Raw genomic sequence first — 19,584 nt, 5'->3', positions numbered from 1 at the left:
AGCAAAGATGCCTCCACGATTGACCTGGTTCGTAGGAAATTGATCCTCTAGCCGATGCTCTTCCACCACGTTACGCCATCGAGTCCGATGACGAAGACGAATACAACCCACTAGCCACCCAACGAGCTGACCAGGATCAGATTGTAAAAATAAAATTTGAGGGTCAGTTTACCACTGGCTGTCCCCTTGTCATTGCATCGGGCCCTGCAGGAAACTTCTGGGCTGATGGCGCAGACCTTGGGGAACAGCAGGGCGCAATCTTCGTCAACAATAATCAGGTTAGTGCATGCTCTAGGGTCTTTGATACCCTGACACAGATCAAGTGTTACAGGTGGGATTACTTTTTAAGCACTCATCAACCCGCACGGTTGTACTGGTATCCGAGGCCACTACGACATTGCCGTTATGGTCCATGAACATGTATGCGAATAATATCCTGGATCGCCTCCAACCATCTGCGTGAGTGCTCTACCTTGCAGTTATGTGAACAAACTTGACTGTTTCAATCTGTCAGAATTTCCATCCTCGATATGTATTCCATACCAAGCTACATTTCATCAGAGCCCTTGCCTGTGCATGAGGCGCCCGTTCGCTATTTGTCTCTACAGAACATATCCTTGGTATGCAAAGCATCCACATTAAGTGATCTTCTAACTGAACTATTTCCAGGATCCCTTCCAACATTTTGCGCCTCCAAATATTCTCCAGTCGACGTCGGCGGCATTTATGTCCGCGATGACCATACGCTCTCTACTTTTGTCCTATCAAAATAATGCAGTGATTTTACTGCTTCCGTCACCAGAGACACCCCACACCACGCCATCTAAACTATTAACTAATAGTAGACTTTCACGAGCTTCAGGGGATCAAGCATGGTCTGTTGAAATGATGGTGGAAGTGGACGAAAGGTTGTTTGGGGTGGTTGGTGCGAAACGATCCGGTACTTGGGCACTCGGACTCGGAAGTACACCGGCAGGGAGTACATTTTGTTCGTCAAAAAAGAGGCAGAACCTTGCGGAGGTTGGTGAGGGCAGCATGTACATATGACTGTTAAAAGTCCAGGATGTATGTATTCAGCATAGCTCAAATGAGAAGGAATCTCTACGTCTTCCGTGCCGGTGAAGCCCTGTTGTTCATAGACACAGAAACTTTAACCAATAGACTGGAAAACTCAGTTGATGATTATGTAAGCCATCATGTACAGATGAACCCAATATGTTTGATGGCTCATCGACTGAGCAGCCATGGTGAGTCTCGTGTTTAAACACCTATACGCACTAACTTTGACTGATTCTCACAGAGTGACAATGCAGGTCCGCTATTCCGCGCTATCTAGCTAGTATCTCGCGGACTGATCGCTTAGCAGAATATAAGGAGGCCTTTGCACTCTTCGACAAGAAGGGTACAGGCGCTGTTCCACGAGAGACATTGGGCGATCTCCTCCGTGCCCTCGGCCAAAACCCAACCCAGGCTGAAGTGACCGAGATCATCGCAAATGCGCCACGAGAAGGTCAGTTGGCCACCTGGTTGAATGACATTGATATTGGTGCTATGATAATTTACTTTGGGGTAGTTGACTACAAGACATTTTTGACAATCCTCAATAGACCAGATGGATTCAAGCCTGCGGGAACACCTGGTATGTTTCACATCGCTCGTTGTAGCATCACAATCGTTGATAGGTGTGCAGAGGAGTTCATCCGAGGATTCCAGGTGTTTGATAAAGAGGGGAATGGCTTTATTGGAGCTGGAGAGCTGAGATATGTGTTGACGCAACTTGGCGAGAAGATGTCAGACGAGGAGGTTGATGAATTGCTCAAGGGTGTTCAGATCGGCCCGTAAGCAGTGCATCTCTGTTTACTGGCGGAACAGCTAACTGCTTAATTCAGCGATGGAAACGTGAATTATGAATCATTCGTGCGCACAATACTCAGTCAATGATTACAACACCTCGGTTTCCATCAATGCCTAGAACTCACTGTATTTATTCCATGTCCATCCATGAAGATAAATAAATAACAACAAATGCATGATGACAAGGGTTCTAGTCGCTTTCTGACTCATACTCATCGTCAGAGATCTGACCATTCGCAGACTCACGTCCGGTGATTAATTCCATGACAATTTGCTCTCCATCTCTCAATCCTGTCTCTGTCAAAGACGCATTCGCTTTCCACCTAAATTCCCTCCGGGGGTAGGCTGAAGCGAGTGTGAAGCCCCACCATGCGTGTCCTTCCGTCCTGCTTCTGAATATAAGAATCAAGCTGTGGGATATCACTGACAACCCCCTCCGGTGCTTGCGAAGGGTCATCTTCTGGGCGAGAATTAGACGGGATAAGGTGCGAGTCGGCAAAGGCATAGAGCGCGGTCAGGGTCGCCGACGGAGGGAAACTACGGACAACTCGTCCATTGCCGGGCAATTTGACGGCCAGTCTCAAGCCGCGTGCCTCGGGTGACAGAAGGCGATTGCGCATGAATTTCCTCCACTCCATACGTATTCCGGCTTGGTGCTTCTGCCTCGCCAAGTCTTCCTGCTTTCTTTTGACATCCTCTGCATGCTTTCGCACACGTTCTTCCTCTTCTTTCTCTTGCCGCACTCTCATCTCGATGGCCTCGCGATCTCTACGAGCCGCTTCTCTGAATGCGCGATCCTGCTCCTCACGTATACGCCGGTCACGGTCACGATCCTGTAACATTGTCTTGAATCGTACAAGGAACGGCGTTACACGCGGAAGTAGTTGCGTATTGAGATGGTCGACCAATACTGAAGCAGTTGCGGCTGAACGACCCTGGTGACGTGATAGGATGGTGACAACCGGGGCAGCACCAGAAGGAGCACCATGGCGCCTGGGCTGAAGCGCGAGGAAAGCCACAAAGGGATATGTAGTTGCTTGCAATTTTTGCGAGGCTGGACAAGGCTTTATCATTGTAAAAGATGAATTGAATGGGACATACCATCCCATGCAGTTTTGTCCCGTATGTCCCCGCCCCAGACAATGAAATCATTATCCAGTAAGATCTTCACGAAAGCTGTGTCGGTAAGGGTAGATCTGTGCCCAGAGAATCATATGACACATCATACAACATGTACAGGTGAACATTACGTACCTTTTAAAATCTGCATCATCATCGTGTTCAGCGCTCACGAGGACAACACATGCTATACGCCCTTCTCTCTGACAAATGTCAAGAACCTCTTCATAAGTACCATCAAAAAAGTCTGGCAGAATCTTCTGATTATCATCCGAAGCCGCAGGTGGATATGTATGACGTCTTGTAGTCGATGGACCTGCCTCAAATCCTGTTGTGACCACGTTCGCCATGGAACGTTTCGAAGAACATGCACCTGTTTCTTCCTCGAGTTGTTGCACCCACCTCTGAGTAATGCTGCGTGAATCAGGAGAGGTGTGGCGATGAGAATGATAGGAATTTGTAGTCATGAATGGTAGGGACGGTATTGGTATGCGAAGAACACTAAACACGAAGCGCAACACTCCCGACACGAGGTGCAATGGAACAGTGAGTAGAGACCATAAAAAATTCCAATTTGACCGCGGGCCCTGCAAGAAGTGTCATTATCCATAGACGGCTAGAAAATTGAGTGTTCGTACACCCTGATCACGGTGAGAATGTCGGATTGTAGGTGACGAATCTTCATTGTCGTCCAGCTCCAACTGTTCCATTGGAGTGGCCTGTGTTGGTGCTATAACTTTTGTGGTTTCATTGTCGAACAGGAGGTCTGTGGCTTTCTGCAGACCCGAGTTCAGCCGCAAAACATGGCAGATCATAAGTCAATACTCACTTGAACATCCCACGAGACACTTTCAAGTACACTGACTACGAATTCCGTGTCATGTGGACCAAGGATACTTTGTAGCTGTTGTAGCGCTTCAATTTGAGGGCCTTGTAGTCCGTCCATAGAGAAAGTGAAAGAGTGAGGGCCAACGCAGCAAGCTTGCTTGTTTTTGCAGTGCCAACCTCTCAAATGGTCACGTGATACTGGATTTTTTCATTGCGATCGTACTGACAAGCAGAAGCTGGCCTTGCGAGGTATCTGACACCAAAAGATCGCCAATACATGCCAGCGCGATGAGCCAAGTTGAGTCAGAAAATACCAATCACTACTGCAGAGAAGGTATGTTTTACTTCATAGTAAACACAGTCTGACCTTATGTGATATCCATAGAACCTTTGACTGGTCATGAATTAAGAGATATCAAGGACGCAACTGATCTCTATCAGTCTGGCTCATTCAAGCTTCAGGTTTGGATATATCAATTCAGTGGTATCTCGTCGAGCTCACCTCTTTTCAGATTGACGCGCTTCTTCCTAATGTCCGACCTAAAGAGTCTGGTCAACAACAACTCGATCACTTTCTTTTTTCTCTGCGTGCCCACTGTATCTCTATTCCCTCTATTTCACCTCTGAATCCTTTGGTAGCTGCAAAAGTTCTTGCTAAGCAAGGTGTCGCAGTTCCATTTGCGTTTCCTCTCCCATCTCAAGATGCCAAATGGAAAGTTGCATTTGAACCTCCAAGGGAGTTCTGTGTTGTTGGAAGTTGGGCAAACAAAATCTCTGTGAAAAAGCAAAGTGGCAGTCGGTTTGGCGTCGACTTGTCTGTGGAGATGCCCGAGGTGCGCTGTTCGCTCAGTTGTCTTCCTTACCATTGAACGATATATGGCAGACTCTTTTTCAAGAAAAAGATTACCTTGATGGGCGCTTCTTCCACAAGAAGTCCTATTACCTCGCTGTATTAGCTCAATCTATTTCAACCGCTTTCGATGTGGACACCTTTTACTCATCTGCGCTTGGAGATCCTCGCCTCACCACGTTGGTTCTTAGGCCACGGGATGGTATAATACTTCATTTTGATAATAAAAAAATAACTGACATCCTCGCAAGGGAGTACATCTTATGATTTTTCCAAAAGTCATGCTGAAGTTCATGTCATCCCTGTCCTTTCGTCATCGAGTCCATTATCGCTATCAAGGCTCTTCCCATCACATGCAAATGTCCGCGTGCCTTCGTCCTCGTCTCCATCAACTTTCCCTACACCAATCTACAACAACACCATTCTTCTTTCCACAGATGCGAAAGAAGCTCTCGTGTCCACTCATGAACTCAAAAATGCACTACCAGCCTTTCATGATGCTTACACCCTTTTAAGAGTGTGGGCTAACCAGCGAGGTTACGGCGATGGTGAATTATGTGTGAGAGGTTTCGAGAGAAAAGGACCGTTTTGGGCCGGACTACTGCGCTATCTGAGTTCAGGTAACGAGCCTGTTGGCACGAAGAGCGGGAGCGCAAAATCGAGGAAGCCGCTGGGAAAGGGATTAAGCTCTTATCAATTATTCAAGGCTGCGCTCGATTTTCTGGGTAAGCTCTTCGCTCTCCATTTTCATGATATTAGCTGATTGCGAGTTTAGCAAAGCAGAAGTTTGGTGAGACTCCGGTGTTCACAAAGACAATTAATGGACATAAGGTACGTCTCTGTACGCAGGCATGGAACTTCCGCATCGATGTGTTTTTTTTCTAGTGCCCTCCAGAGGAGTACATTACCCACCACCCAGCCGTATTCGTGGATGCAACATCTACTATTAACTTTTTGTCTGATGTTCCTCTCACCTCACTTGACTTGGTGAGCTTCGCTGCAGCATCTGTAAACACATGCCCCTGATTGTCAATCCTCAAGCTAAGTCACGATGCTAAGGAGACACTGGAGCAATTAAGCAACCCTGGTACATCTTCTGACACATTTGCTGACTGTTTCTTGAGAAGTCGGTTTAAACTCTCCTCTCGCTTTGATGCGGTGATCAGGCAAGTGTTTTCTTTCTTTTCGTGAATTCTATTCTCAACCATCTTCAGAGTGGATTTGTCGCAAGCTTCCCAGAACCAATCTACTTTGGCTCTCGTAGAACATGGATCTTCTGATGCAGCCCTTCTGGCCTCTATTTCATCCATCCTGCGCCGAGGTCTTGGCAATCGAACCCAAGCGATAGCCATCCTCCAGCCTGTTACCCCTTACCGCCCCATATCCGCCGAAGAAAGTCCCAGCATATCCATGATCCACATTGGGCTTATTTATGATCCTGCCCATGCTTTCCGTCTTGTTGACCACGGACCTTCTGCGGACGACCAAAACTCAAATGTTGCGAAGGAGTTCCGGCATCTATGGGGCAGCCGTGCTGAGCTTCGCCGATTCAAGGACGCTCGTATTACGGAGAGTGTGGTTTGGGAAGTGACGACGTCCGATGAGCGTGCACATATTCCGGTTTCCATCGTTCGACATTTGCTGCAACTCCATTTTGGCCTTTCCGCTAAATATGTGAGAACGTTGCAGACGCCATTCGACAGCATACTCCAATTGCCAGATGATGTCCGTCGTTTACATCGGGCTACGGGCGAGTATAAGGCTGCATTAACAGCGTTCGATAGTCTCGTCAGGAACTTGAAAGCATTGGACGAGCGGCTACCACTAGCATTGCTCAACGTCAGCCCTGTGTCTGAATACCTGCGTTATACCTCGACATTCGCTCCACTACCAATCCCTGCCTCAGTTTCAGCGGAATTACCGGAGTTCCTGCGTTTTCTTCCAACCATCCCCATCATCCTCGAATTTGAGAAGTCATCCAAGTGGCCGGATGATTTAAAAGCGATTCAGAAAATCAAGCTCGCTTTCTTTGAAATCATCGCCCAGTCACTTATGACTTCAAACCCCGGACTCAAGGTGTCAGTTGCTACCGGTGATAACTCAAATCTATTCCAAGGATGCGCAGGCACTAGAAGTATACACTGCTGAAGGCTGGTCATTCTCTGCGTTCATTTGGCACGATCGAGAGGCGACTTTGCTTGACCGAATCATTGACCCTAGCAAGACGTTCATCGGCCCCAGCGACCAAAAATACAACGCGCGGGAACAACGTGAAGCCAAAGTTGCCCAGGAACTCTACACCCGGCGATTTATTCATGCCCCACGTCACCATCGTGTCATCGCCAATCTCTGCCACAAGTACAGTGCATACTCTGGCACTGTCCGCCTTGTCAAACGCTGGCTTGCTGCACATTGGCTTTTGCAAGCCCACGTCTCTGAGGAAGCCATTGAGATCATTTGTGCACTACCATTCGTCGGCAAAAAATTGAAATCGACAGAGAGCGCCGCTACTGTGCCTCATAGTAAAGAACGTGGTTTCTCCCTTGTTTTAGAGTTCTTAACGGATTGGAAGTGGGAGGAGCCCCTTTGTCTTCCGTTGTATGAGGATGAGTACCCGGCAACGGCACCTGAAGCGTGGACGTCAAATGGTCCAGATGCAGTTGCTGTCCACCGTCTTCGTGCATTTGCTAGGGAGGCCAGCAAAGCACTTCATAATGCAGAGACGGGATTGGATATCAAGGTTGGTTGACAGGCTCGCATGTCAGTGACATAGCTGATGTTGTCCTTCAGCGTCTCTTCTTACATTCCACCGACGACTACGATATTGTTATCAAACTAAACCCTATGGTTTTACCAAGGTACTACCAAAATATTAACGTGGAATCGAGTGTTTGGACCAGAGACTCTCATTTGGGCACAACGGAGTCGACGCCTCGCCCAGGATTTGATCCTCTTCCATTGTTTCTTGCTGATCTGCAGGTATGTCTCGCATATGAATGGATGGTTCCCTTGACAGCTCTTTCTATCTAGAGCGCGTTCGCAGATACACTAAAATTCTTTGCTGACCCCTTTGGAGGTGATCGCATTGGAGCAATTTGGCTTCCAGGTATGGGAGCACCCCGCCCCTTCCGTGCACTAGCAGGTTTCTCGAGTAAGCCATTACCCAAGGTACGTCGAACGCATTAAACTGTCTGTGTCTAAATCAACATTTGATAGGAGGATAAAGCGAAGGAAAAGGAACTTGTTATGTTAAATCGACAGGCTGTTCTGGACGAGATAGGACGATTAGGAACAGGTCTGGTCCAAAAAATTATCATACATGAATGCGTGTAGTCGTATGCACACATCATCTACAAACAATTTAGTGAAAACGACAATTTTACGATATCACAAGCTCAACAAGAACTAAACTTGGAGATGCGTATCGAATCGACTACCGGTCTTGTTTTTTTTTTCATATTTCGCACGCGGCATGGTGCTTGGCTTAGGATGCCTAACGTCTGAAAGGCCATCGATTATGAACCAGATCATCAACTGAAATTCCAAGGGAGCTCCTTTTTCTTTGAACTTGACCACGTCCGGTGTTGCTAGCAGGCTCTCGGATCTCAAAGGTCGACCTCGGATCTTCCAGGTATACGTCAAACCGCCGCTCGGCGCTCGCGCATAACTTGCTGAAAGCTTAGCTTTCAGTATTAGCGACGATATATGTACTGGTCATGAGAACTCAAGTAAGCCATGCATACAATCGGCCCTTGAGTATCTCCTCTGCACAAACATCGTGATATAATGTAAACCAAGATGAGCATTTGCAAACACCATCCTCGGCTACACGGTGACAGTGCACCTTTGAAAATGTGGCTTGTTCGGAACAGATTTCGATTTCTGTCGACCAATTAAAGTCGAATTTCTTAGTAGAAGTGAAGCAAACAATACCTAATGACCAAAGGAGAAGCGCATTTCTCGCAAATTGCGAATATCTACCTATAAAATACATGTATGCTATGGCTCACTGCAACAAGCTCCATGATGTTCACTTCCTGCTTCACAATCCTTGCGCTGCTCGCCTTCCTCTCCGGCGCCAATGCACAATGCGCAACGTGTCAAGAAGCGTTGTATGTCGACGGTGTAGCGACTTATGAGCTACTCAGCAACTACGTGAAGTCCGAAAACGGGTTCACGGAGTGTAGGTAAGTTACTCACATTTTCATCGAGAAAAGTAATTGACGCCAGTCCGGCAGCTACGAGGATAAGAAGGGTAACAAGGTGACCTGCGAGTATAGGGTACGTGATGCGATGCAGCTCCTCGTTCTCATTTGACACGCTGCTGGTAATAAGAATGACGGCTTGTTAGAGGATGGAGATTCAAAGTATCCGAAATGGTCAAGGAAGGATGAGTATGGATGCTAAGCAGGGTGTAAAATGGAAAGGGCCCGACGAGACAATCAATATTGAGCTGCGGAAAGATAGGCATATCAATAGATTTCGTCTGTTACAAGAATTCTCCTCATGTTTGCCTTGGCCAATTTGTAGGAATCAATCGCATTGAGCATCCCAAGACAATTAGTGCTCCTCCGACCGGCCTGCCTGCTAGTATTAAAACTCGAACCTGGGCGAGTCCGTCTGTTCATTCTTGGGGACACTATTTTGGAAAAAACAGGCAGCAATAAAGAAAAAACTAGAAGTGAGATGCACATACACACCCCAAGTTCTCTCATACTAAGTTCCAGGGGGGGTGTTCAAGCATAAATTTCAAGCATCAGGTAGTGCAGCACTTTAAATATCTTCGTCTCACTTCCGTGGTTCTTCAACCTCAAGGCTGCACATGTCGTGCGCTACTATGTATGTCATAGAGCTCCGTGAAAAACCAGGTAGTTTAAAACTCTCGGGATTTTTAACGTGTCGAGAACTGGAGGTTGATATTGGGGTGTTCGATACCTGTCGATAGCCCTAAATTTTGTGTGTACTGTGTACCTGATGCTTCGGAAGTCATGCCATCACAAAAATATTCATGAACAATACCTCCGAGACTGCCCCCAAGCTACACATCACCGCCACTTGATTCGTGTGTGCACTCTTGCCGGAAGATAATCGTGATGTACTCGGATGCTAAAGATGAGTACAGACAGCTGTTGAGGATGATTATACTTACCGGTCATGGGGACAGGGCACCGGGTGCGAGGCAAAAGGCAACAGCAAAGCTAACCTGGGAGGAACTCCAGCAGAAAAAAAGATAGTCAAATGACGAGCTCGCGCTGCGACTTGGGAAGTAGCATCGAATCTTATTAGCTGTTCAATGTAGATCTGAGTAATCAGTGTCGTGTGACTCATGTTCGAGAATCAAGTACGCGGTTGTTGGATAGCTGTCGAACAGATGGTTATTTCCAGAATGCAAGGTCTTTCTGATACGTATGCGGTGATATTATTGGAAAAAATGTCGTTATAATGAGTTCGAATAAAAGTAATGGCAAGTTTCTGGACCGGATGTTTTACCCTTCGATTATGGAAGTACATATTGCGTAAGTCAATCATACCGAAATGCTTACGTACATCAATGACTACTCGATGAAACAAGTTTAATTGACCGAGGTACCCTTAAGCTCACGCCCTCAATATCGAATTTCGAGTTCATGCAACGGCTGTCCGAGTGACGGTACCAAGATATTACGCGGCGGGAAGACTCGCTACAAAGTGTAGACCACTCCTTCTCCACACTGTTTAGCGTTTTTTTGCGCTACAATACAGCTAGCCTATGGCATACTATGAGCATGTAGTAGTAGCGCTCGGTCTTAGTACTCTTGCGACCGCATTTTGTGAGAATGACTCTACAGTTCTTTATTTTTTGGGGGTTCTGATTCTTTTCGTTCAAGCTTCGAGCTCGGGCCTTCCGCCTTGAGGTTACATATTCGCCTATAGCGAAGGCGAAGCGGAAGTCTCGTAAATTGTAACGGCCTCGGTGATTTCAGCCTATAAAATACCAGTATGCTATGGCTTGACGTCCTTCACTGCAACAAGTTTCATGATGTTTGCTTCCCGCTTCGCCATTCTTGCGCTGTTCACTTTCCTCGCTGGTGCCAACGCCACTACAACGTCATGCGCAGCGTGTGAAGATACTTTGGAAGTCGACGGTATGGCGGTATATACGCTAGCCAACAGCACCGTTGAGACCAATGGGTACACACTTTGCACGTACGTCCGACCCTCACATCCTGGTCAACCAAAGTGACTGATGAGCTGGCAGTTACACCAATTCTAAGCTGGGCACTAAGGTCTCCTGCGAGTATTCGGTACGTGCTTGCTAGATGTCGTGCAGCTCGTCATTTTCTTTTGACACGCTTGTGGTCGTCAGGACACCGGCATATACGAGGATGGGGATAGCTTGTGTCCGCTTGTGTCAAGGGCGCATGCGCGTGGATGCTGAGCAAGGTGTAAAGTGGGAACAGCCCGACGGGAGCAGCAATTTTTGTTCTGCAGGCAGCTGGGCACATCAGTAGATTCCATCCGTTACAAGAATTCCTTTCATGATATTACATTAATCAACCGCTTGTAATAGTCAATCTCCTTAAGCTCTTATCTCGTTCAAGACTTCTCTGCCAGTGCCTCAAACTTATTATGATCTTGCCCATGCTTTCCATCTCGTTGACCGCAGACCTCCTGCCAGACTGCGAAAGACCGAGACCCAAACCTTGTGCAGAAACCTCGAGATAATTTACGGACGGCCATTTGTCAATGAGGAACAGGGATCAATATATGAGAACGCTCACAGTACCTATCATAATTGCACTCAGCCTGAGTTATGCTTCATCAAAGATACAATGATTTCTTTTTCGGGGGTACATGGAATATTTGTGCAGGCTCCTTCCCAGCCCCCGATTCGAGTGTGGAGGGGCGAAATCTGAGGGCACTGGTTTGATGTTTGATAAGTCACATGATACAAGAAAAATTCAAACCCAGCATAACCTTATTCCCCTCACACTCTCACCGGGGGCTGGAAGATAACATTAGTAAACAGAGGTCAGCCACAGTGACGGTGACTGCAAACACCATACTACTTTACACCTAGCGTAGGGTTACAGTTTTTCGAAATGATATACTCCATTTTCTGCCTCGGTTAATGTTACACCCGCTTCCATATGGGGGATGACAGCTCCTAATGTCCATGAGACTCTGCCAATATCTGAAATCCGTCTGCGGACACAGCAAAAATTCGGCATTCGGCCTTGTCTATGGCAACTTAAAGTGGCACAGGCGCTTCTCAAAGGCAACCAGGATGTATTATGCATTGCAGGGACTGGGATGGGTAAGACACTGGGCTTCTGGATTCCATTACTGTTCCGCGTCAATAGTATTCAGCTCGTTGTCACCCCACTCAACTTACTTGGTAAACAAAATGCCACGTCTCTTGCGACGGCTGGAATCCTGCGCCATAGCGATAAATGCAGAAACTGCCAGCGCTGCAAGTTTTTCGGTCAGTGTTACTTTGATATCAACAGCAAACTTAACACTCACATGGCAGCAGGCAATCAAAGCCTTGAAGTACCGTGCCATTGCAGTCAGTCCTGAGCAAATAATGAAACCAAATGGCAACTTTGAAACCTCGATATTAAAGTCCTCTACCTGTTGCGTGGTTGCGTGTGACGGTCCAAAGTGCCAGTCTGCTTCTTCTGATGAGATTGATTTAATTTCTTTGATGTATTGTTTTCTCATGGCTTGGTTCGTGCGTTGCAAAGTTTCAGCTCCACGAGAAGGATGGTCAATGAAAGCATCGAAGATTTCATCACAACGGACAAGAAGGTCTTCGACAACATGATGTCCGTTATATTGTTGGCTTCGCAGAATTGATATAATGAATTGTCACCTTGTTCACACAAGGTCACTATTAACTGACAATTGTGGCTGTGGTGTTCCACAACAATACGATCGTGCGAAAGAGCCAAACAATTAAGTAATGATCAGTCTTTTTTCGATAACTCACATCCACTCCGGCAAACGACTCGGCATCTGCTTCTCTTACTTACTACCTAGGCGACACGGGCATGGTATGATAGTGTGAACGGTGCTCGCAGCTCTACCCACCTCACTTAGTAACTGCCTTTGGTGTAACCGGGTGGCGAACGGTGTAAATAGGTGGAGCTCACACTGCCTAATCGCACCTCGTAGCTGGCACCTTGTTGATGCCTCTTGCTTTGTAATATCTGCCCTGTTTGCGACGTATGTTTCCTTTGTCTCTACTTTGTAATTTTGCGCGCAGCTCGCGCCGCTACGATTTGCAACACCGATCTGAAACTGATATATTTAATAAAGTGCGAGTTTTTGCATATGCGTGTTCTTATTCACTCTAATTTGCATTTACGCATGTTCTCCACCACTTCTCTGTTGCCTCGTCAAGTTCCACCAATCGCCGATCCTCAAGTCGAAGGTATTCATTAGGATGACTCGTCAATAACTTTTCATCAAAATCCCAAAGAAGACGAATATTATCTCGACCGTGTCCTCGAGATAATGCAACGTATATGCTGAACGGAGTAAGTTCTCCACTGGGTGGTGTTCCGATATCGATAATAGCGTTGTCAATTGTTTGACCCTGCGATCGATAGTCCGTAAATGCATAGGCCGGTGTTAACGGCAGCTGTGTTCGTGTTACTACCTCTTCACGACCACCAATTGTGACGCGAAATGTCCGTTGCATTGGGACCAGTGGTATGACTCCCGGTTCCAGATTTTCGAGTTGTCTGACTTTTGTGTGGTTCAATTTGATCAGGACATATGCTGGAGGGTATTCCAACTCCACAACAGCTTTTGTAGGTGAAAATCTCGACTCCCGTTCGTCCAAGACAATGTCCACTAATTTGCCTCTCGCCCCGTTTGTGATGTCCAGATCTGTTTCGACATTGAAGGTCACCATAACCTTCATGCCAACTGCAATCTCTATCATGTTCGATAGTGATGTGCGCTCGTTCCAAGTAGCTTGAGACCCCTTGGGCTTCGTAGCGACTACAAAACTTTCCTCTAATGTCAGTCTCCGCCCTCGCACCGTGTCCAATGCTCGGCAGATGAACAACTGATTGCGACTTTGTTGGCAGTAGTTTTTGGTGATTTTTGAATTCCATTGGTGACGAACGGCATGACGAGGAGTGACCAAAACAGCATCATTCCATGGCGAAGAACTGAAATCTGTGGGTGGGCATTGGGAGTTTGTGATTATGAGGGAACGAAGCAACTCGATATGCTGACGACCACAGCTACCATGCCGGATGTGACGAAGGAGGTCATTCCATTGTGGATCAGTGACACGGACTTGTTCCTTTAGACGAACAACTGTCGTAAATTGTTCGTATATTTTCTGCCCCAACATTTCTTCGGCTGAATCTTTAGAAGGGTTGCATGGATAATATAGTGCTGTCCCGCCAGCTCAATATGAGGCCAAATTGTGTGGTGCTGTGGTCGAAGTGCACTTCGCATTTTTTCACCACCACATCAGAAGGTCTAAGCGTCACATTTTCAACGCTGTTCTTCGTGAGATGATCGTGTTACGGCCACCTTCCAACATGCCTTCCAGTCTGCTGAAACGACGCAAACTGGGTGCTGGACCTTCATCAGATATACCTTTCAAAGGAAAGAAACGTGTTCACGTATCTTCAAACGACTGATGGTAAATAACATTTTCGAAGCTGCACAATTATTGATCACAATCATTTATCAGAAACCGTCTGAATGTGTTAACGTTCTAGTATCACATTTTTTGTATTCAGATAGCAAAGTTGGCAGTTTCTCTTGAATATGATTCCTAGCTCGCCACTCTTCAAATATTTGTTGTAATACCAGTATGCCGCTGATGTACGATTGCTGATCCACATGCATTCCATTCGTTGTACCCAAATGTGTCAATAAATACACAACACTTGTCGAACAAGGTTGCTGCCGGCGAAGCTCGGCCTTTTCTAGTGAGGCACTTAGGTTGCAATTGTGTAGCGCTGCAATCACTGTGTCCATATCGGAGCGGGTGTAACATTAACCGAGGCAGAAAACAGTATGTATCATTTCAAAATACTGTAACCATCACTGTGGCTGACCTCTGTTTACTAATGTTATCTTCCAGCCCCCGGTGAGAGTGTGAGGGGAATAAGGTTATGCTGGGTTTGAATTTTTCTTGTATCATGTGCCCTCAGACTTCGCCCCTCCACACTCGAATCGGGGGCTGGGAAGGAGCCTGATATTTGTGCAGATTCAGCAGCATATGAACACTACTGGCGTGACGGTTCCAAGATCTTCTTGGTGATGTTTTCGCACGGTGCTTGGCCATGGATCTAACGTTAGTCGCGTGTCGCGTTAATCATGATCCAGGGTGGTTGTGGAATTCAATCGCGCGCCGACCGTTAACGTTGAAACCTTGCAATGGTGGTCCGACATCCATTCCAAGTCCAGACGTTTACTTCGTCCCGTCTACCTGAATGGGTGTAGCTTGGCTGTGATTGGCTCGCATGAGATTCGGTGGTTCTCGATTCCAACATCCTTTGGAAATACATCTCGCGGCTAGAAGTTTCGACTGCTTCGGAAATGCTTTCAATCAAGAAGTGTATGCAATTGACGTCGTACGCTACGGCAGTCGCAAAGCTTCGTAGAAGGAATGACTGTCTTCGTGCTATTCATTGGTGAGACTAGTCTGTACAATCTGTGACAATCCCTTAGTTGATTCTTTCAGAGCAGAAGTATCACTACATAATAGTAGGCGCATCTAGCCTCAGTTTTATTCTCAATAATTTAGTGAGAGTGACGTTCACAGTTCTTCGCGAGTCTGCGGAAAGTATTGATTCTTTCGCTCAAGTACCAAACTCTAGCCCTGCTGCCTCAAGGTTACGTGTGCGTCGAGGCGAAAGTCTCGCAAATTGCGACGGCCTCAGTAACTTCAGTCCTTAAATATCTGTATGCTGTGGCTTTAGCATCCTTCACTGCAACAAGTTTCGTGATGGTCGCTCCCCGCTTCACTGGCATCCTTGCGCTGCTCACCTTCCTCGCTGGTGCCAATGCAGAATGTGCAACGTGCAATCACACTTTGGAAGTCGGTACGACGAGCTACCGGTTAGTCAACACCACCCTGGAGTCCGCCAGCGGGTACATTTGCACGTACGTCACATTCCCATCTTCGTCGAGCAAAGTGACTGATCCAGGCTGGCAGCTACGAAGATAGCGCAGGTGACATGGCGACCTGTGAATACTATGTGGTACGTGATTTCTGGACGTTGCACAACTTATCATCATTTTCTGTGACTCACTGACGTTCATCAGAGCGGTGGCTATGTTATGGTTGGGGATGAGTTGTGTCCGCACGTGTCATCATTATGTGAAGTGCTTAGTGGCGGGCAGTAACGAGAGAGTAACGCGCATAATTATGTCAAAAAAGGATGCCAGAGGGTGCATGGTCATTGTGTCGAGTCGGCTGTCTGTCTGATACGTGATACCTTTTCTTGATCACAATTCCTTTTCCCACACTGTTCAGCCATTTCCTGTTACATATACCATGTCATTGTTTTAATTCGTGCGTCCAGTCGAGAACGTATCGTCGAAGCGGGTTTTCAAACTCAGTTCGCGATGAACTACTACTTACAACTCTCCACCCCGTCATATTGATATAATCACGATCAACGCTCAAGGCAGCAGCATGCAAAACAGCTTATATCACGATAGTCCGATCACTCGCAAGCGTCCTAAATACTCATACCCTTACCAAGATACCCATATAGACGACTTGCAAAACAGCCTCCAGGAATAAGAATGTAATGCGGCGTTTTCTAGATGCGGGATTGACAGTGCCTACATTGGCGGGCGAGTCTGGAAGGACTACTGAGCGAAGGGAGCGGAGCTACACGGACGCGAGTGTGAATGTGAGTGGTATGTTTGGTATAGGGCCAGGACGTACAACGAATAACGCATTTGCAGCGAATGCGTAAAAAAATACGACTGTGTATATCATTGTGCCTGGATTGAGAAGACCCGCGAAGAGCGTAAGGATGACGCTGGCTCGAGTTAGTAACTAAGTAAAAGCGTGCAAGGAGCAGACACACCCGACAAACTTGTACCCGCCATAAGCGATCAAATCTACCACCTGACCCGTGCCTTGGACATTGAGGAGGTAGCACCCACACTGAACGAAGAGAAAGTCGAGGAGGACGACAAGGAGAGCGCGTGTTGCACTTGTGCCGAGGATTTGGGGGTGGAATCGTTCTTGTAGACCTGTTTGAAGTGCTGCTATGAGAATGTAGGTGACTAGTGCCATGACTGCGTAACGAATAAGAAATGGTGAATATTGAGCGGAGAAAAGACGCACGGGGAATGTATAAATCGGGACTATTGATATCATCGCGAGGAGGCTGCCATTCTGTGTGACCAGCCTCTGTACGACGGACTTTTCGTGTCCAGGGTTTATGTCGCCAAGGGAATATGACGAGCTGGAGTTTGTGCATGACGTAGGAATTTGAGACGTTAAAATGGTGTTTGAGCATCGTGACTGGTATCATGCCGGCGAACTGTTCATAGTGAGTAAGTAGAGCAAAAAGAAAAGAAATGACGCGTACATTCTTTTGGACATAGTCTTGACCTGCAGCAACAGCTGTTTGACCTAAGTGCATTCCAAATTGAGCGGTAGTGTCGTTCATACCCCATGCCGCGAAGTCGGGAATGTGTTGGTGTTGAGGATTTGGGATTGGTTGAAATGGAGGAGGATTGTATTGAGTTCGTGCGGCATATTGTTGGTTTGGTGGTGGTGAACTAACGAAGCGCTGGTAACCTTGAGGTGAAGCTGGCGTTGAAGGCGGTTCTGGTATAAAAGCTGGATGAGTCGGAACTGGGTGCTGAAGTGGCGGAGGTGAACGTGAATAGTAGGACATCGCAGGAGTACTGGGTGAGGAGACTGCTGCGAGTAATAACTTAGAGGGCAAACCTACTACGCGCTTGATACAAATAAATGTAAATAAACCATAAGCGCTAAAACATAAAAACTGGCTTTCCTTCAATTTGCTAGACCAGCAACAACGGCGAGGATCCATGACGTTCTCACCTGTTCGTATCACGAACGTCCCTTCTATTAAAAATGCACCGCTCCTTGGTCTAGCAGAAGGTAACGGTTACTTCTCAAATGCTCAACTCGCTGGTCTCGTCCTTGTCATACCATGGGTCATCAAACGCATCCTTCCCTTTGTAAACCGTGGTGGTCTCAAGACATACCTCTTCATACTCGTTATCACAGGTATCCCAATCACCGTCGCTTATTGGACTGTAGCGAGCACCTACGGTCGTCGCAAAAACGTCAAAGTCCTCATGCCTGGTAAAGACCTCGAAGACTACATCACTATCAACGACCCGGAACTCAAGGAAAAATACCACGGCAACTCCAAAATTCCAATGCAGGTATTCCATGACGCGTACTTTGAGGGCAAGATCGATTTCAATGGTAATCCTTATTTTTGTGTTTCTGCCATGGTTTCCCCCTCACAATGCCCACAGGCGACGTGTTGGACATCTTGGAAGACCGTCACGATTGGGCAAAAATGGTCATGACGCCTGAACTTTTCAAATATGTCTTCATGAATCTCCTTCCAGAGGTCATCGTCCACTCCCAGTCTCAAGACGAAGAACAGGTTCGCGACCACTACGACAGCAAGTTGTTTTCTACTTTCACATTCACACCTCACTCACTCGAACCATGCAGGAGGCGACGACTTTTACTCATGGTACGTATCCTCAACTCGCCAATGTTCTCTCTAATACCCCACAGGTTCCTCGGTCCACGCATGATCTATACCTCCGGCGTCATCACAGACGCCAACAAAGATGCCTCCCTCGAAGAACTCCAAGACAACAAACTCCGCCTCGTCTGTTCTAAACTGAACCTGAAACCTGAAGACCGTCTCCTCGACGTTGGCTGCGGCTGGGGTACCCTCGCAGCTTATGCGGCAAAAAACTACAAATGTGACGTCACAGGCATCACCCTTGGCAAAAACCAGACCAAGTTCGGTAATGAGCGCATCAAAACTAACGGTGTTACCCCCGACAAGGCTCGTATCCTATGCATGGACTATAGGGATATTCCAGGTGGCCCTGGGCACTTTACGAAGATCGTCTCTCTTGAGATGGCGGAGGTGAGCGCTACATAATCTTGATATTTCCTCGTCTGACTTTCAATAGCACGTCGGAATCAGGCGCTATGGTTCATTTATGCGTCAAATGTACGACCTCCTCGAGGACGATGGTATCTTCGTTCTCCAAGTTGCCGGTATCCGTCCTTCGTGGCAATACGAGGACCTCATATGGTAGGTGCTGTTGTCGTCTGACAGACCGCACGTTAACGCCGTGTAGGGGTCTTTTCATGAATAAATACATCTTCCCTGGCGCTGATGCTTCTTGCTCTCTCGGCTGGGTCGTCAATCAAGTTGAAGCCGCCGGATTTGAAGTGAAGAATATCGATGTCTTGGGCGTACATTATAGCGCTACTATCTGGAGGTGGTATTTGAACTGGGTTAACAACCGCAAGCAGGTGCGTCCGTCTCTTTCCCTTTCCTTTTGTCTTACTCATCATCCTCCCTATACTTACGCGGTGCTGGCCTGATGCATTGTAGGTCGTAGACAAATACGGCGAACGCTGGTACCGAATCTGGGTCTTCTTCCTTGCCTACAGCACCATTATCTCCCGCCAAGGTAGCGCCAGCGTCTTCCAACTCACCTTACACAAGAACCTCAATGCCTACCACCGGGTTCTGGGCGTTGAGAATCACTGGAGTTTGCAGGTGCGCGATGGGAAGGATGCTGAGATTAGGTAAGTTTTTTCTAGGTTGGTTATGCTCTCTTGAACTGAACTGACGTGCGCATTGAAAGCTTGGTGGAATGATTAGACTTGGAAAATTACATATGCATATACGCACGGACGATGCGCGAGGCGCTAT

At 47.1% G+C, this 19,584-nt stretch overlaps 10 protein-coding genes across 10 annotated transcripts; 7 read left to right on the top strand and 3 right to left on the bottom strand.

Moving 5' to 3' along the window:
• Window positions 1–35: 35 nt before the first annotated feature.
• Window positions 36–1,047, top strand: EDB93DRAFT_1090736 (uncharacterized protein; the record flags this gene model as incomplete). Its single annotated transcript, XM_041446295.1, has 4 exons — window positions 36–278; window positions 332–459; window positions 515–620; window positions 670–1,047. Coding segments are annotated over 4 exons (855 nt in total), but the record flags the coding sequence as incomplete, so codon positions are not given.
• A 151-nt stretch (window positions 1,048–1,198) lies between these two features.
• On the top strand, window positions 1,199–2,033 carry EDB93DRAFT_1165712 (EF-hand protein). Its single transcript, XM_041450183.1, has 6 exons — window positions 1,199–1,247; window positions 1,301–1,313; window positions 1,367–1,510; window positions 1,574–1,639; window positions 1,691–1,838; window positions 1,890–2,033. The coding sequence occupies exons 1-6, from the start codon at window positions 1,245–1,247 to the stop codon at window positions 1,939–1,941; spliced, it is 426 nt and encodes a 141-aa protein (XP_041304676.1). The 5' UTR covers window positions 1,199–1,244; the 3' UTR covers window positions 1,942–2,033.
• On the bottom strand, window positions 2,034–3,965 carry EDB93DRAFT_1165708 (uncharacterized protein). The gene is made up of 6 exons (XM_041450182.1): window positions 3,803–3,965; window positions 3,612–3,749; window positions 3,109–3,560; window positions 2,956–3,050; window positions 2,279–2,908; window positions 2,034–2,232 (listed from the first exon to the last, which is right to left on the bottom strand). Exons 1-6 carry the CDS (start codon window positions 3,917–3,919, stop codon window positions 2,045–2,047), a joined length of 1,620 nt encoding a protein of 539 aa, XP_041304675.1. The 5' UTR covers window positions 3,920–3,965; the 3' UTR covers window positions 2,034–2,044.
• A 29-nt stretch (window positions 3,966–3,994) lies between these two features.
• EDB93DRAFT_1165705 (Nrap protein) lies at window positions 3,995–8,056 on the top strand. The gene is made up of 13 exons (XM_041450181.1): window positions 3,995–4,135; window positions 4,187–4,263; window positions 4,314–4,634; window positions 4,685–4,853; window positions 4,903–5,376; window positions 5,427–5,482; window positions 5,537–5,638; window positions 5,693–5,817; window positions 5,866–6,733; window positions 6,777–7,391; window positions 7,442–7,630; window positions 7,682–7,819; window positions 7,868–8,056. Exons 1-13 carry the CDS (start codon window positions 4,090–4,092, stop codon window positions 7,982–7,984), a joined length of 3,297 nt encoding a protein of 1,098 aa, XP_041304674.1. The 5' UTR covers window positions 3,995–4,089; the 3' UTR covers window positions 7,985–8,056.
• Window positions 8,057–8,578: 522 nt separating this feature from the next.
• EDB93DRAFT_1165704 (uncharacterized protein) lies at window positions 8,579–9,206 on the top strand. The gene is made up of 3 exons (XM_041450180.1): window positions 8,579–8,838; window positions 8,890–8,932; window positions 8,987–9,206. The coding sequence occupies exons 1-3, from the start codon at window positions 8,648–8,650 to the stop codon at window positions 9,056–9,058; spliced, it is 306 nt and encodes a 101-aa protein (XP_041304673.1). The 5' UTR covers window positions 8,579–8,647; the 3' UTR covers window positions 9,059–9,206.
• Window positions 9,207–10,216: 1,010 nt separating this feature from the next.
• Window positions 10,217–11,566, top strand: EDB93DRAFT_1165700 (uncharacterized protein). The gene is made up of 5 exons (XM_041450179.1): window positions 10,217–10,461; window positions 10,519–10,837; window positions 10,890–10,935; window positions 10,998–11,344; window positions 11,416–11,566. Exons 2-4 carry the CDS (start codon window positions 10,668–10,670, stop codon window positions 11,067–11,069), a joined length of 288 nt encoding a protein of 95 aa, XP_041304672.1. The 5' UTR covers window positions 10,217–10,461; window positions 10,519–10,667; the 3' UTR covers window positions 11,070–11,344; window positions 11,416–11,566.
• Window positions 11,567–12,986: 1,420 nt separating this feature from the next.
• EDB93DRAFT_1090691 (uncharacterized protein) lies at window positions 12,987–13,337 on the bottom strand (the record flags this gene model as incomplete). The annotated part of the gene is made up of 1 exon (XM_041446292.1): window positions 12,987–13,337. One exon carries the CDS (start codon window positions 13,335–13,337, stop codon window positions 12,987–12,989), a length of 351 nt encoding a protein of 116 aa, XP_041304671.1.
• A 1,782-nt stretch (window positions 13,338–15,119) lies between these two features.
• EDB93DRAFT_725170 (uncharacterized protein) lies at window positions 15,120–16,262 on the top strand. The gene is made up of 4 exons (XM_041457233.1): window positions 15,120–15,300; window positions 15,351–15,772; window positions 15,825–15,870; window positions 15,935–16,262. The coding sequence occupies exons 2-4, from the start codon at window positions 15,615–15,617 to the stop codon at window positions 16,013–16,015; spliced, it is 285 nt and encodes a 94-aa protein (XP_041304670.1). The 5' UTR covers window positions 15,120–15,300; window positions 15,351–15,614; the 3' UTR covers window positions 16,016–16,262.
• A 99-nt stretch (window positions 16,263–16,361) lies between these two features.
• On the bottom strand, window positions 16,362–17,532 carry EDB93DRAFT_1106401 (YIF1-domain-containing protein; the record flags this gene model as incomplete). Its single annotated transcript, XM_041447610.1, has 5 exons — window positions 16,362–16,508; window positions 16,566–16,662; window positions 16,711–16,924; window positions 16,974–17,172; window positions 17,221–17,532. 5 exons carry the CDS (start codon window positions 17,530–17,532, stop codon window positions 16,362–16,364), a joined length of 969 nt encoding a protein of 322 aa, XP_041304669.1.
• Window positions 17,533–17,689: 157 nt separating this feature from the next.
• Window positions 17,690–19,461, top strand: EDB93DRAFT_1242127 (sphingolipid C9-methyltransferase; the record flags this gene model as incomplete). The annotated part of the gene is made up of 7 exons (XM_041451972.1): window positions 17,690–18,095; window positions 18,149–18,301; window positions 18,354–18,375; window positions 18,420–18,783; window positions 18,830–18,954; window positions 19,001–19,178; window positions 19,261–19,461. 7 exons carry the CDS (start codon window positions 17,690–17,692, stop codon window positions 19,459–19,461), a joined length of 1,449 nt encoding a protein of 482 aa, XP_041304668.1.
• Window positions 19,462–19,584: the final 123 nt, after the last annotated feature.

Source organism: Suillus bovinus (genome assembly GCF_016758785.1).
Source record: "Suillus bovinus strain UH-Sbo-P2 chromosome Unknown EDB93scaffold_58, whole genome shotgun sequence".
NCBI classification, from domain to species: domain Eukaryota; kingdom Fungi; phylum Basidiomycota; class Agaricomycetes; order Boletales; family Suillaceae; genus Suillus; species Suillus bovinus.
The sequence above is the reverse complement of the archived record's forward strand: the minus strand, read 5'-3'. Positions and strand labels throughout refer to the sequence as shown.

What these genes read in the sequence shown, in the direction of transcription:
- EDB93DRAFT_1165712 (XM_041450183.1), top strand. An exon ending in CAAGCCTGCGGGAACACCTG is followed by an intron (nt 1,640 to 1,690) that starts GTATGTTTCACA and finishes ATAGGTGTGCAG; the next exon opens with AGGAGTTCATCCGAGGATTC. An exon ending in AAGGGTGTTCAGATCGGCCC is followed by an intron (nt 1,839 to 1,889) that starts GTAAGCAGTGCA and finishes TGCTTAATTCAG; the next exon opens with CGATGGAAACGTGAATTATG.
- EDB93DRAFT_1165708 (XM_041450182.1), bottom strand. Translation starts at nt 3,919, where the DNA reads ATGGACGGACTACAAGGCCCTCAAATTGAAGCGCTACAACAGCTACAA. An exon ending in GTGTCTCGTGGGATGTTCAA is followed by an intron (nt 3,750 to 3,802) that starts GTGAGTATTGAC and finishes TCGGGTCTGCAG; the next exon opens with AAAGCCACAGACCTCCTGTT. An exon ending in GATGATGCAGATTTTAAAAG is followed by an intron (nt 3,051 to 3,108) that starts GTACGTAATGTT and finishes CTCTGGGCACAG; the next exon opens with ATCTACCCTTACCGACACAG.
- EDB93DRAFT_1165705 (XM_041450181.1), top strand. Translation starts at nt 4,090, where the DNA reads ATGAGCCAAGTTGAGTCAGAAAATACCAATCACTACTGCAGAGAAG. An exon ending in GGCTGCGCTCGATTTTCTGG is followed by an intron (nt 5,377 to 5,426) that starts GTAAGCTCTTCG and finishes TTGCGAGTTTAG; the next exon opens with CAAAGCAGAAGTTTGGTGAG. An exon ending in AGACAATTAATGGACATAAG is followed by an intron (nt 5,483 to 5,536) that starts GTACGTCTCTGT and finishes TTTTTTTTCTAG; the next exon opens with TGCCCTCCAGAGGAGTACAT.
- EDB93DRAFT_1165704 (XM_041450180.1), top strand. Translation starts at nt 8,648, where the DNA reads ATGCTATGGCTCACTGCAACAAGCTCCATGATGTTCACTTCCTGCTTC. An exon ending in AACGGGTTCACGGAGTGTAG is followed by an intron (nt 8,839 to 8,889) that starts GTAAGTTACTCA and finishes CCAGTCCGGCAG; the next exon opens with CTACGAGGATAAGAAGGGTA. An exon ending in AGGTGACCTGCGAGTATAGG is followed by an intron (nt 8,933 to 8,986) that starts GTACGTGATGCG and finishes GCTGGTAATAAG; the next exon opens with AATGACGGCTTGTTAGAGGA.
- EDB93DRAFT_1165700 (XM_041450179.1), top strand. Translation starts at nt 10,668, where the DNA reads ATGATGTTTGCTTCCCGCTTCGCCATTCTTGCGCTGTTCACTTTCCTC. An exon ending in AATGGGTACACACTTTGCAC is followed by an intron (nt 10,838 to 10,889) that starts GTACGTCCGACC and finishes ATGAGCTGGCAG; the next exon opens with TTACACCAATTCTAAGCTGG. An exon ending in AGGTCTCCTGCGAGTATTCG is followed by an intron (nt 10,936 to 10,997) that starts GTACGTGCTTGC and finishes TGTGGTCGTCAG; the next exon opens with GACACCGGCATATACGAGGA.
- EDB93DRAFT_725170 (XM_041457233.1), top strand. Translation starts at nt 15,615, where the DNA reads ATGGTCGCTCCCCGCTTCACTGGCATCCTTGCGCTGCTCACCTTCCTC. An exon ending in GCCAGCGGGTACATTTGCAC is followed by an intron (nt 15,773 to 15,824) that starts GTACGTCACATT and finishes CCAGGCTGGCAG; the next exon opens with CTACGAAGATAGCGCAGGTG. An exon ending in CGACCTGTGAATACTATGTG is followed by an intron (nt 15,871 to 15,934) that starts GTACGTGATTTC and finishes GACGTTCATCAG; the next exon opens with AGCGGTGGCTATGTTATGGT.